Source organism: Cupressus sempervirens, chromosome 3 (assembly GCF_028749045.1).
Source record: "Cupressus sempervirens isolate cs-2001-9-10 chromosome 3, ASM2874904v1, whole genome shotgun sequence".
NCBI classification, from domain to species: domain Eukaryota; kingdom Viridiplantae; phylum Streptophyta; class Pinopsida; order Cupressales; family Cupressaceae; genus Cupressus; species Cupressus sempervirens.
In genome coordinates, this window is record NC_143120.1 from 46,252,901 (window position 1) to 46,267,935 (window position 15,035).

The 15,035-nt window shown below is 35.2% G+C and overlaps 1 protein-coding gene across 1 annotated transcript in view; it reads left to right on the forward strand.

Moving 5' to 3' along the window:
* LOC149564724 (choline-phosphate cytidylyltransferase 2-like) overlaps nucleotides 1-15,035 on the forward strand; it is a 75,128-nt gene that overhangs the window by 25,436 nt on the left and 34,657 nt on the right. The window contains exon 3 of the mRNA XM_089818275.1: nucleotides 10,239-10,334. Coding sequence (XP_089674401.1) covers nucleotides 10,239-10,334 — 96 coding nt within the window. The remainder of the gene's footprint in view (nucleotides 1-10,238; nucleotides 10,335-15,035) is intronic.

Genomic DNA, 15,035 nt, shown 5'->3' on the forward strand with positions numbered 1-15,035 from the left:
ATTATAAATCCGACCGATAGCGCCACATAACAACAGAATAGATCCATGTTCTATAATAAAAACAATACTAAAAACGTCTACATAATGCCATATATGATGGATGACTATCAAATAAATAGAAATGTCAGATACAAAGCCCTATGAAATTAGGGGAAAAGAACATGGAGCCCGATCCGTATGGGGACATAAATTCCAACTAGGTTGGATCATGGCATCCAAACAACGTTCATTATGAGACTAAATATTCGCGACCTATCTATCTTATCATAGGAACATCAGAGTATTCATAAGAATCGACAAACCATAGTAGTAAGCAATAATTCAACCAGAGTCGACTACCCAAAAACCATACATGAAAATATCTTCACTATGATTAAACCAAACAGGAAAAAGGATAAACAAAAGCCATAAGACCTTTAAAACCAGAGCTGTCCATAGGAACCATATAGTGAATATTATTATCATCACAATTAGCCCATTACAAAATAGAGGAGTTAGTAAATTCTCCATACAATTGTATTAGTACTACAAACAACCCTAACACGGTATAACTACTAAATACCAAATATAATACAATCCAGAACAAAAACCATAACAGAGTATAAGGTTATTAAAATAAAAGGCCTACCCTAATTACATATCGACCTAAATGATCACCAATACAAACATATTATCCAACTGAGCCTTCAAAAAATCCTTATTTCCAATATACCATAATGACTTCAGAGATGTCATTTGGATTCTCTACACGAAAATTAGGAGGAAATTCAAAATCATATTTAACCCTACTTGTCTTCTCCGAGTTTGGAGTGCAGAACTTTAGGGCTTCAAGATCATCAAAAATTACCCTGGGTTGAATGTATGCATTAAAAGCGTTGAGGTAATTGGATAACCAATCTTTGTTCTCCTCCTTCACAATGCCCCTCCAACGGAGAAGGAATTGGATGCTGGCCTCCATCCTAGGCCATTCTCTGTAGAAGGCAAAATTCTCACGAATAATTAGGGAAGGACGACGAAAAGCAAATTCCAACTCTGGTGACCTTGGCGGGAGATCCATATATTTCTTTGGAAGAGGAATTCGCAACTTCTTGTCAATGCTACGGACAACTTGTTCAAGCCCCTTCCTCCAAGTAGGGTCGAGAATATTGCAATAAAGATGGATGATAGCATCAGATTCCACCCTAGCTCTTGCTATACATCCAATGAAGGATCCTATTATGTCGCTATTTGTTCTCTACGTAAATTTGTAATCGAAGACTCCCTCACCAATAGCTCTGCTCACAGCGATCCTAGGAGAATGAAAATTAACCCCATCAGCTCCTTTGTTTGCTAAATAGTACGCCTTCTGATTACCTTCTTGGAATATGTGACAAATCCAAATATCAATGAATCGGTCTAGAAGATCGAGAACTTTGCCTACTTTAGAGTTAAGGACCCAATTGGGGGTAGCACGCTTCTTGACCGCATTTAGGATGATCTGAGAGTCACCTTCTATGATGACCCTTGTCAATCCTAACTCATGACATAAATGTAGACCTTTGTCCAAGGCTTCTAGTTTTATCAGATTATTAGAGGTAGGCAGAATATACATAGCTTTCTTCGCTACCCATTTGCCAGTATCATCATTAATGATACGACCTATTCTTGCCGTGCCAGGATTGCCTCTAGTTGCTCTGTCAAAATTGAGTTTATACCATTCATTCAGAGGAGGACCCCATTTGCACCTGTCCTTAGCCTCCTTGCTCTTCTTGAGGTATACAAGAGGCGATTAATCAAGTTGATCCAATTCTTCTTTATGAGACCATCCCAGATAGAGAAAGATCCTTCCTCTTTCATGGAGTTCCTGAGATGGTAATTAGTTACTTCCACTATGCTAGCCTCAATTTTTAATAAAAACCCTTCTAGTTTCATTTCAGTTTCGCGAAAAATGCATCTATTCCTCTCCTTCCAAATTTCCCTTGCCACAATAGAAGGGCATATGTTCCACAGTTTATTGTAGATACCCTTAACCATGTTTGTGGGCCATTCTTTAAGGAATTCGAGGAAAGATTTCGGTAAAGGTGTTGACCACCCTAACCTGAGTCTAAGCCATTCCCAACAGGGTTGGGAAAAAGAACAGCTACATAAAAGATGATCCGAATCCTAGTTATTCAATATATATATAAATTTGTGTGAGTTGTATCATTTAATTTTAAATTATATCGAATAGCAGTTTAATGATGGTACTGTATACCATTTTGGCTGATTGCATGTTATAACAGTACCAGTAGTAAATTGCAATGTGATATAATATATACACAAAGTAATTAAGGGCTTAATTAATGCTCATCCTGGCTTAAATTATTGTTTGTGTGTGTATATATATAGCTGTACCAAAAAATAGATAAATATTTCTAGTGTTTTTAACATACTTTTTGGCCTCATGGGCTATGGGTGTGCATAGAGTCTATGCAAGGTCCTTGAGGGTTCATGTAGGGTCCTCTTGGGTCCTTGCGGGTTTGGGTAGGGTCTGTGCCACGAAATTGACACGAATCCAAACCTAAGAAGGACCTGGACCCAGAGCCGATTGGTAGGGTCTGACAGTCGCAACTTAGCAATCCTTAGCATATTCAATCACTAAGTGGGAATTGTTATGGGAAATCGATGTTGTGTTATTAATAATTATTAAATAGAGGAGATGAAAGCTCCTTATATAAATTTACAGAGATGATACTTCTGAAAGAAAGTGACAAAATTATAAATTGCCTAATAAACTAAAGACTAACTAAGATGAACATTAAAGAATCATTATAATATCCTAATACCCTCCCTTAATAGTCATTGTGTAACTATTGTCTTTTGGTCACCAATTGAAGAGGGCATATTGCTGTTGTTGAAAGCCTTCTTGGATTTGCAAAATCTTAAAGACTAAACATAGCCAAAATTTGTTTAGAAAACGATAAAGAAAGGTGCCCCCTTCTTTAGAATGCTTTGCAATAAGAGACAAGAGCCTGCCATTGACTCTGCTATTGAGACGAGTCAGCTACTAACCCCCCCCCCCACCTCCCACCCCCCCCAAAAGAAATAAATCATTACAAAATTCCAACTTGATGTTGGATAACAGAGCTGCCCTTCCCTCTAGCTAGAGACATACCAAGAATAACTGCCACAATTTTGAGGAAAATTGGCAAACCCTTAAAACTTTGCAGATGAGCAAGATGCCCCAAAATAGATTGCAATATAATACAATTTGAAGTTTACAAAACATTGTTTTTGAGGAGAAAAATCGATGAAAACCCAACACAGTTTTTGAGGTGAAAATTTGATTAAAAACTGACATGATTTTTGAGGTGAAAAATTAATCAAAACCATTTTTGAGGTGAAAATCAATCAAAGCCAAATAGAATCCAAGACACAAATAGCAAAATACAAAACTTAGTATTTGAGGAAAAATGGTAAAACCCAACAAATAAATTTTGAGGATTTTTTTTTTTTTAAAACCCATTACAATTTTTTCAAGGGAAAAAATTATGAAAATCCATTAAATGATTTTTGAGAATTTTTTTATAAACCCACCAGATATTTTTTGAGGAATAAATTATATTTGCAACTCACAAAAAGCACATGCACGCAACATGTAACCCTCAAAAATCAGAGAATTTTGTTGAAACCAAGAAATTGCGCAATGTAAACCCTCAACTAGGCTCACGATTTCCAGCAAAATCTTCGAAAACGAGCCACAATTTTCTTTCTTTCTTTTTATTTATTTATTTATTTTTGATAGGTAATTGGCCGAAACCTAGAGATTATCTATTTTTATTATTTGTTGAGATTAATTATTAGTATGTGTTAAGCTTGAGTACTTTCGATCCCAAGACCTCCCACATGAGAGGCTTACAATTTACTGTTGTGTTGTAGGCTCTTGCCTGAAGACGAGCCACAATTTTCATAAATTACTTCCAACAATTTTTCTTTCAAACATCAAGAAACAAATTTCTGGAAAAAATTCTAGAGCAAAAGAGACTCGAACTTTTCTTTAAAAAAATGCCAAACTTTATGAAATCCTATTGACCTGATCTGCTACTATGTTATGGTAAATTGATGTTGTTGTGTTGTTATTGAATAGAGGAGATTGAAATCTCCTTATATGGATTTACAAAGATGATCTTTCAAAAAGAAACAATTGTGACAAAAATAGAAACTGCCTAATAAACTAAAGTCTATCTAAGATGACCATTGAAGAACCATTATAATATTCTAATAGAAATCTGGCTTCCATTTGAACAAAGTGGAAAATTGACCTTCATGGGGACAAAGTGGAGAATCCCTATCCATCAGAATAAGTGGAAAGACGTCATTCATCGGGGCAATGGAGAATCCTCATCCTTGGGGAGAAAGTGAAAAAATCTCATCCATCGGGATAAAGTGGAAAATACACATTCATCAGGATTTCCATTTTGGGTCTGAGTGGAAAATTGATTCCCATTGAGACTTTTTGATATGGCATACACTGTGATTATTCTTGTGGCCATAAAGTCTATAATTTAGGCTTAGCAGTCCCTAGACATCCACCATATTTTAAGAAAGCAAATGATAAATATAAATTTGGGCTTGATGGAAAGAAATATATTTTATTCGCGACTAGTTGAATTTCAATTAAATCTTATGTTTGCCAAGTCAATCCTGTTTCTGTTGAATGATGCTACACTAGATGCAGCAACATTGATGACCTATCTAAGACATGACTGTCCATCATAAAGCTAGTGATGCTGGTTGAGTTATAATATATTCCATGAATTTTGCACCAAAAATGCTTAAGAATATCTATATATTTAAAAATGTTGTTTCTTTCAGCTCATTACACATTTGCAGTCATTTATTTTATTCATTCTTGTGTATGATTAAAGTGTTAGAGACTCATACCAGAAATGAAGATACACAACAGACAACATAACTGAACAAAAAACCAATTAAATTATCTCCTGGAAACACCTCCAATCACTTATATATTAATGAAAGAGCAGAAGGCTCATATTATATTGTATTATGATTGTTTCAAATATAATATATTAACGAAATGCTTAAGAATCACTTATATATGCATTTTAGAACATAGCAAGGATCACTGATGCTGAGATTCCCTCTCAGCAGTGACTCTCTCTTAGTAAGAGTAACATTTTCCGCAACACCAAGCTTGTCTTGAAAATGTGCAAATTTCACAGTGAATCAAAGCTGGCTCTAATGTTTGATCAATCGATTCTGCAATGAGCTGGCTTCTCGAGCTGCCACACATGCCGCAATATATTTAGCTTTTGCAGTACTTTGTACCACAGAGGTCTTCTTCCTACTACACCAGTAAATCATGGTAGACCCAAACTAAAAAACCTCCAGAGGTGATTTTCCTGCCAGTCACACTCTCTCTCGATCCCTGCATAGGTGACCATACTTGTTACATCAGTAAAGTATTATCATCTCCAATGACTCCTCATTCAGACAGAGCAAAATACTTTTCACAGCAAGTTCATACACTCAGCAAATGCCTTTAGAGAGATTCCGACAAACTATATGTACTCTCAACAGCAAGCTCGATGACCTGGGAGCATATGTCAAACCATGTGCAGGTACCAGTGCTCTTTGAATATTTGGTTCAGTATTGCTCATGAAATATTTAATCATACCAAAGTATATTAAAATATGTTTGCCATATAAATTTCGCTTTACCATCATCATCACACTCTTGAGTCCACCAATAAATACTTCATTTCCTTATACCAAAGCATGAGCATTGTTTGACTTTATTTTTTGAAGAATAATCTTTCCTCTGCACTTAGTTGGTATTCACAGCAAATATTAAAACTAAAAATAACTTTTTAAAATAAGTTTGATATTAAAATATTAAAACCTGTAAGAAACAAGTATCGAGCCCCATTTAAACAACAGGTAATCTGCTCAGGCTATAAGACCAGAGAAGACTTACCAAAAGGTGTGAATGAAATGCTTCTAGAAATATAAATGGCTACTCCTGACAGTAACTCCTCACAAACTGTCGGCTGTTGCTGTGGAGAAATTTGAAATGGCTCAACACAATATTCAAGGCAATACGTACTCATTTGTCTGATGTATTTGATTCTAAAATATTGGCAAACACATTCAATTAAATATCAAAGAATCTCACTTTTTGGGTACATGGTCTGTAGACGTTCCCAAGTATTGCTGAAATATTCTAAGACAAATATCAAAATCTTCTGATGTTGATACTCCACTTAATACAAGCTTTTCCTCTTGCAGATCTGATTACACATTCTTTCTTGAGCAGCAGAAACACAAGGATATTGAAGCATGGAACAATTGGAACTTCCTTTTCCTCTTGCAGATCTGATTACTGATATTCCCTTGAGCAGCAGAAAAATGAGGATATTGAAGCATAGAATAATTGAAACTTCCTTTTAAACATAGCAGCAACAGAACTTGCCTCCACTACCACTGTTTTAGTTCTTTGTACATTTGTTAATTAAACAAGGTTGCTAGAATAACCCAGAAAGCAGCAATGAGTGCCCATATCACTTCTAAATAATTTTTTGCTCCAGGAACAACACTCGAACCCTTATTCCAAGCTATCCCCCTTTGCAGATCTAATTACAACTGTTCTTTTGAGCAGCAGCAAAGCCAAGATAATGAAGTATAAAACAAATGGGAATTCTTTTATAATGTAGCAGAAATCATACGCACTAGAAAGGAGCCTCAGATCTTCGATCCTATACTTGAATAGATTTTAGTCAGTCAAATGTCTTCAATTTAAAAAAGGCGATAAAATTATATATATTTTGAAGTTGTAAAATCAACCCACAACACTATCTTTTCTATCTGGCACAAACAGACTCCAAAGACTGCAAAAAAAGCCTCTAAATTCAACTCCAAGGTTCATACAATGGTTCGGCCTTTTGCCATTGTTGCTTCCGTTTTGACTAATCCCATAATGAGTGCACTTTTAGTTTACCATGATCAACATGCATATATTACTTTGCACATGCAAATCTTTACAAGTTGCAACACCTAAGCAGCTGATCATTTATAGTGTGAAATATTTCTGAAACCCAATAACCTGTGGGATATTTCTGAAACTTCACACGCTTGGGAAGAGGACCAGCTCTATTACTATGTTAGAGATTCATACCTGAAACAAAGATAAATAACAAACTACATAAATGAACAAAAGAAACTGTAAATTATCCTGGAAAAAACCTCTAAGTTGAGAGAGAAAAACCAAGCACCAAATATATTACTTATATATTAATGAAAGAGCAGAAGACTGCTTTACAATGCCCAAAACTATGCCAAAACTGAAGCAATGATCATCGCTCCTATGATCTGCAGATAATAAATGAAATACACTTTTTATACAGTCACTCAATTAAGAATATCAATCTATAATAGCGAATTCTTTCTTGACGACTAAAAAACATTCCCTGAACCTTCATTGTCTTGCTGTTACAAAGTGAAGACCCGTTGATGTCTTGACTCTTGACTCTTCAATGTCTTGCCCCTTCAAATTGAGAAACCTTCGATGCCTTTAATGGAAAGATATCTCACAAAGCTATATCTCCAACACTCCCTCTTAGCTAGGAACGTATCTTCAGAGATCTCCATGTCATGGAATCTTTCAACATGAAGATCAGGCATTGGTAACTAAGCTAATAACATACTTGAACAATGCATTGACAAATTGGGTCAGTCAAGCCACTACTGTTTGTTCAGGTAGATTAGTGGGGGCTTGATAAGAAAAAAAATTCAAATTGAATTTCCTCTTGTGAAATATTCATTTTAAATATATTAGTTTAGTTCATTCTACCAAAAAAATTAATAAAAAGACTAATAGAAACATATGGAAAGATATATTGGTCTATTTTTATCCAGTTATGAGCTTCACCTAGGTTAGCTTTCACACTTCAATAATTGGACTGGTGCTCTTTCTAAACCTTTAAGTCAAGCTAACTATGAACATTGAATCCCCTTTTCGTCATTTTTTATGAAAGTAGATCTTCATACCTTTGATAAGAGCCTCATATTCATTGTCACATGCTATTCCTTATTTGTAGTTGAACATGATTCTATTAGAGAGCTGCTTGTGTTAGAAAGTAAAGTACACCAATATAATTTGGGGGGGGGGGGTGTGTGGAACCAGTTATGTGCTTAAAATAACTTTATCAAATCTGAAACATGTACTCAAAAGATGCAAGAACCATATAAAGATAAACATACACAATAACACTAGATTTGTTAACTAGGGAAACCCTTGACCAGAGGGAAAACCCCGGTGGGAATGATGCTCATCAGATGTACTAATATAAAAGTTCATTGTAAAAGGAAAGATTTTGTTAAGAGCCAATGAAATACATTCAATACATATGTAAAAGTTCCTTATGAAAGGAAAGACTCTGTTAGGAGCCAATGAAATACATTCAGTACATATGAGTCCTTGTTACGAGACTTTGAATCCATGTTAGGAGAGTTCAACCCTGTTAGGAGTTGTGCCAACATTGTTAGGAGTTGATAGGCAAACAACTTAACCCACTATCCAAATTGTTTTAAGAGTGTCTTCACCAAACAATCTTCATGATAACATATGACTAAACAACAACTCCATTGCCAATACAATTCCTTTGAAGCTCACAATACATCCTCAACATCAATCTTTGCTCAGATCTTAGCCGAACTCGCATTCAAGCTTGCATAAATAATAAACATCCACATTGGACAGTCAACCACAAGGAAAACATCTTTCCTTTGTATCAAGTCCTAAAACAATTATTGAGTCGGCCTTGAGGTTTTCTCAATTTACAATGAATAGTATAGGAGCACACTAAGATATTACATTTCACCTTACATTACAATATACACTTCCCATAAAGATAGTAACAATAGTTAGCCTCTTTGTAACAACACACTGAACAATCTTCATGAATCCTCACAGAGTGAACATCTGATTCTGCCATGTTGACCATAGCATCCTGAACATGTCTTCTACCATAATCCAAGACTGCTGAATGATCTTTAGCCTTACCAAAAAGATACATTACAATTATCGGCACTCACTTTCCAGAAACTTGCTCTGAGAACAGTTTCCACAAAATCTTCTGTAACTCACACAAATCTGCATCTCTTTCTGCGAACATAAACATAGCATCAGAACATGTTCTTGAATTCTCCTCTAAGTGCACAGGAACATAAATCTTTGACAACAAACTTCACGGAATGAATCTTTCTCTGCAACTTTGACTAAACCATCCAGAAAATTGATATGTTGACAGCAATGACAAACTTAGTCATGAATGCAACACATAAGCACTCAATCTCCCCATACAGTCATACCTCCAACAACATCAAGCATTTATGCTAACAATCTCCCCCTTTGGCATTGATGAGAACATATGATCAAAACATCAAAGTACCATGAGTATCAAAATATATTTCTTCCTCATCTGCCTGCTCATGAATGTATAAGCACATGTTTTTCTCATAGACAGGTTGTAAAGAGTTTTTCATGTTCATGGTTTACTCTGATGTGTTTGATTGCGTGGATGGATTTTGTGCAACTGCATACATTAAATGTGTCATTAATCACTTATTCAATGAAACTGGAGAGCAACTTAGTCAAGTGAACAATGGAGTCTTGTCCAAGCCACAAGACAGGTTTTGCTAGTTCTAGTCATTAATAAACTGTTTGTGCTCATTATTTTTTATTACCACGGAGTTTATTTGGCTTGCGGACTCCTTTCCTTGGATTGCTAGAATACAACATTGCAGCAATTTAGGTTGGATGAGCTCACTGGGCAATGTGGGCTTTGTTGTGTTTTTTCATTTTGGCATCCACATAGAGAAGTTTTTTTGGGTGAATTTTGGCTAATCTGGGTCCAGCTGATAGAACCACTGAAGGGGAACCCCGTCTCCAACATTTCAAAAACCCACCCAACACATCCAACACAAGCAAATGTTCACTATGGCACTTGAACATGGGACATGTAATGAGACAAACAATGGCACCACACACCCATGTGAACACATAGAGCAATTTGTTAATAACCATTGTCTATCATAGCCACCTTAGTGGGTTTTTTAACAGGCTTTCATTATGCTGCTATGAAAAAAAACTGAGTGTTTACCTTCTTTTAGAAAGTGCATAATGTATGCCAATAATATGTTGAACTTTCTTGAATGCTTTTTTGGTTATTACTAAAGTGTCTCCTTTTTGGTATGTGTAGATGGGTTGATGAAGTTGTGCCAGATGCTCCTTGGGTGATTACAAAGGAATTCTTGGACAAGTACCAAATTGATTTTGTTGCTCATGATGCTCTTCCGTATGATATTTCACCCCAGGAACTTGAAAACATCCTATTGTTTACACTCGTCCTCTAATAATTTTAATGACTGAATATGAATGGTGTTTCTGTCTTCAATCCTAATATCATAATTAGTTATTGATTGACCTTGATTACCTCATATTTGGGTCTGAAAATAATTTGGTAAATGTTACAACTTACATGCACATAATGGATAATTGAAAATTAGTGCTATGTCAGGAATTATTTTGGACTTCGGTGAAATACTGACTTTGTTTTTTCTAGTATCACTATCAACATTCTTCTGAGCTTGACAGTTCTTATGATCATTACAAAGAAACTTAAGGACAGACCACGCAGGGAACTTATAATGGGCCAATGATAGCAGTGCAGAAAAGAAAGGTTGCGGTTGAGCTTTGTTTCATTTCTTCTTGTCAGTTTTATTTGTTCTGTCACTGGAAATCTGTTTCCTTTTCCTTGCTGGAATCAATATCATGCTTGTTAAACTACTAAAGCTGTGCCAATTGTTTTCGAGATGACTTGTGAGGTATGTTGAGTGCTATGTTTTTCTGCCAAGGACGTGATCCAACTGGGGCTTATTGGTAGCAAGTTAGGCTTTTAGTTTTACTGTCCTGATGCACTCAAAAGTTGTAGCTACAGTCGGATTGATTTAATCATAAGATACAATGTTTATATAATATATCATGTATATATATAATATTATAATACTACATATATATATATATAATATTATAAATATATTATATTATATTATATATATTACATATATGTATAATATATTATTATACATATATATTATATATAATACATATGTTATATTGTGATCTATATTGTTAATATATATTAACTAATAATGATTAATCATAGGTCTCCTACTCTTATATTTATAAGAGCCTGGGATCTGCATTTGGAACATACCAATAACAATGCAGTGTAATTGCATTTGTAGAAACCAATCCATGTTACTCAACATGGTATCAGAGCTTGGTTCCTTTGAAGAAAGCTTTACAGCTTAAAGGAAGATCTTGTAGAGCAGTGCAGAAAAGAAAGGTTGCGGTTGAGCTTTGTTTCATTTCTTCTTGTCAGTTTTATTTGTTTTGTCACTGGAAATCTGTTTCCGTTTGCTTGCTGGAATCAATATCATGCTTGTTAAACTACTAAAGCTGTGCCAATTGTTTTCGAGATGACTTGTGAGATATGTTGAGTGCTATGTTTTTCTGCCAATGACGTGATCCAACTGGGGCTTATTGGTAGCAAGTTAGGCTTTTAGTTTTACTGTCCTGATGCACTCAAAAGTTGTAGCTACAGTCGGATTGATTTAATCATAAGATACAATGTTTATATAATATATCATATATATATATATATATATATATATATAAAATATTATAATACTACATATATATATATATATATAATATTATAAATATATAATATTATATTATATATATTACATATATGTATAATATATTATTATACATATATATTTGTAATGGGCACCTAGGAATGCCCAAAAGCTGAACCAACTACTGAAATTATATTAATTCTAAAAATGCTGCAATCAAGTACAAAGAGATGTATTCCAAAGGCCAAACCCTAAGCGAATGACGTCTAGAATGTTACAATAGAGAATGAACGTCCCCTATTGCCAAAAAAGAGTGTGATTCACACATCCAAACTCTTATCAAACGCAAGTTATAATCATCCGATGCTCAGCAATGAGACTTTCAGCCCTATTTATCCTTTTCTTCATCCTTTTGGAAGGAACTAAAACATTAATTAATTGCAAGAGCTAGAAGCTTCCTCCTTCCAATAATTAATGCATTCTCTAGAAACTCCTCCCTGGCAATAATTAATTAAATCGAGAGGCTTTCGTCCTTCAAATAATTAATACATACCCTAGAAGCTATTAATACAAAGTCACCTTTTAGTTTTAATTGAATGACTTTAATTTTTCTTATCCTCCACTTAGACTTTGGAGAACGCGAAGGCCAAAAGATGGGAACATTACAAATCCGCCCTCCTTGAAATTGCTTGTCCTCAAGAAATTAAGTAACATAGTGAACTCCAACCTCCACCTGGATCCCAATTGAAGTAATATGTGATATCCATATTAAACAAATTGCAAATGAACATCATTAAGACCAACCACATGTCCTGCAAGTTAGCTCCCAAAACTTGTGCTAATGAAGTATAAGTCTCGATGTCACCAGAAGTCGGCTCCATAGAAGATCTATGAAACCTCTTCCTCCCAACTGCTGCAACACAAAACTGAATCTTTGTAGATGGTGAAAACTGAGCCCAACTCCACTCAGGTGAATGATCAGCCTCAAACATCAGATTGTCATAAGACAATGTTGTATCCATGTTGAACATAGTACTATCCCAAGAGTGAACATTAACACTTTGTTGATCAATAGTATAATATGACTTTGTCACTATATTGCTCACCTCATTAGCAATAACAAGTGTACTATCATCAGAACACACATTTACAACCGCATGCTTACTGCCAAACTCCTCGTTGGATGGTTCAACAGACATAGAAGTGGTTGTTGATATGACTGTTCCCTTGCATTCTCCTAATTCCACTATTGCTACGTCATCATCCCCTGACAAGGCTTCATATGTGGTCTCCTGACTTTGTACGCATGTCTCTACTGACTCTGCCAAAATGCCCACATCACCAACATCATAGCTGGCTGGATCTATACGTGTCTCGATCCCACCTGGGAAATTGACTACCTTCTGCTCTGGAGCAACATACAAATCATCAATGTTGATGCCCATCTGTCTAGCCATAAGCTGCAACATCATATCCATTCGCCTATTCTGCTCCTGTAGCATCCTATTCTGCTCCTGTTGCATACGTTGCCCATTCTCCAATGTACCCAATAACTGTCTGAACATCACATCTTGATCTAGACTAATATACATTTTTTCAAACACTTTTCCCTTTATCCGGCTATCTATATGATCTCCACAGGATGGCAGGACTTATAGCTCTGATACCACTGTAATGGGCACCCAAGAATGCCCAAAAGCTGAATCAACTACTGAAATTATATTAATTCTAAAAATGCTGCAATCAAGTACAAAGAGATGTATTCCAAAGGCCAAACCCTAAGGGAATGATGTCTAGAATGTTACAACAGAGAATGAACGTCCCCTATTGCCAAAAAAGAGTGTTATTCACACATCCAAACTCTTATCAAACGCAAGTTATAATCATCCGATGCTCAGCAATGAGACTTCCAGCCCTATTTATCCTTTTCTTCATCCTTCTGGAAGGAACTAAAACATTAATTAATTGCAAGAGCTAGAAGCTTCCTCCTTCCAATAATTAATGCATTCTTTAAAAACTCCTCCCTGGCAATAATTAATTAAATCGAGAGGCTTTTGTCTTTCAAATAATTAATACATACCCTAGAAGCTATTAATACAAAGTCACCTTTTAATTTTAATTGAATGACTTTAATTTTTCTTATCCTCCACTTAGACTTTGGAGAACGTGAAGGCCAAAAGATGGGATCATTACAATATTATATATAATACATATGTTATATTGTGATTTATATTGTTAATATATATTAACTAATAATGATTAATCATAGGTCTCCTACTCTTATATTTATAAGAGCCTAGGATTTGCATTTGGAACATAACAATAACGATGCAGTGTAATTGCATTTGTAGAAATCAATCCATGTTACTCAACATGGTATCAGAGCTTGGTTCCTTTGAAGAAAGCTTTACAGCTTAAAGGAAGATCTTGTAGACTTGTATAATTATAGGCATTGGGAAAAGGCACCAGATAGAGAGATAAACTAAAATTGATTTAAAGGGATGAATCAATTCGTTAAAGCATGGAAAATATAATCAAGCATATTAAACACTATCTTCTGTGATTGCTAATTACAGAGTTCGACAGCATTCAAAGCATTTTGTATTCATATTGTTTGAAGACTTTCAAGGTGATTTTATGTGTTTTAATTGTCATGCAATCATAATACAATACAATGAAGACCAGCACAGATCGTTGAATACATCACATTCTTTAGTCTGCTATGTGGAGCGTGTAGCCCAATTTTTTAAAGTTGTGACAACATACAACAACGAACATACATATATTTCCTTTTCATAAAGTTCCAACAAATAGAGAATCAATAGAGGCACGAGCCAACATTGAAGAAAAAAAATCGAACCAGACATACGGGATATACCAAGGAGTGAGATCGAAAAGAATCTGAATACTTTGTCCATGAATCATAATATTATGATGTGATCAAACACCTACGATAGGAATTCGTTGTAAATGCATAGGGATCCGTCACCTACAACGCAAGTACAAGGTTGGAAGAGGATGCCAAATTGATCAAATAGGAAGATATGAGGTCTTTTATGAGACCCGGTAAGACAAGGATTAGTCACCCTCGGTCATATCAACAAGGTAGATAGACTGATAAAGGAAGTTACATGTTTCTCATGCATATCAGGAATCAAAATCATGGATATAGACTAAAAGGCTATGCATAGAAATTACTTCATATTACTGGCATCCAAAATTAATGCCAATGTGGCATCAAGCTCGGGAGATGGATCTTTGATGGAGAGTATTGTTTATGATAGGAACAATGCTCGTGTGTTTATGAGAGTATTTTTTTGTTGTTCTGAGAAGATATTTCTTGGTATGCTGCT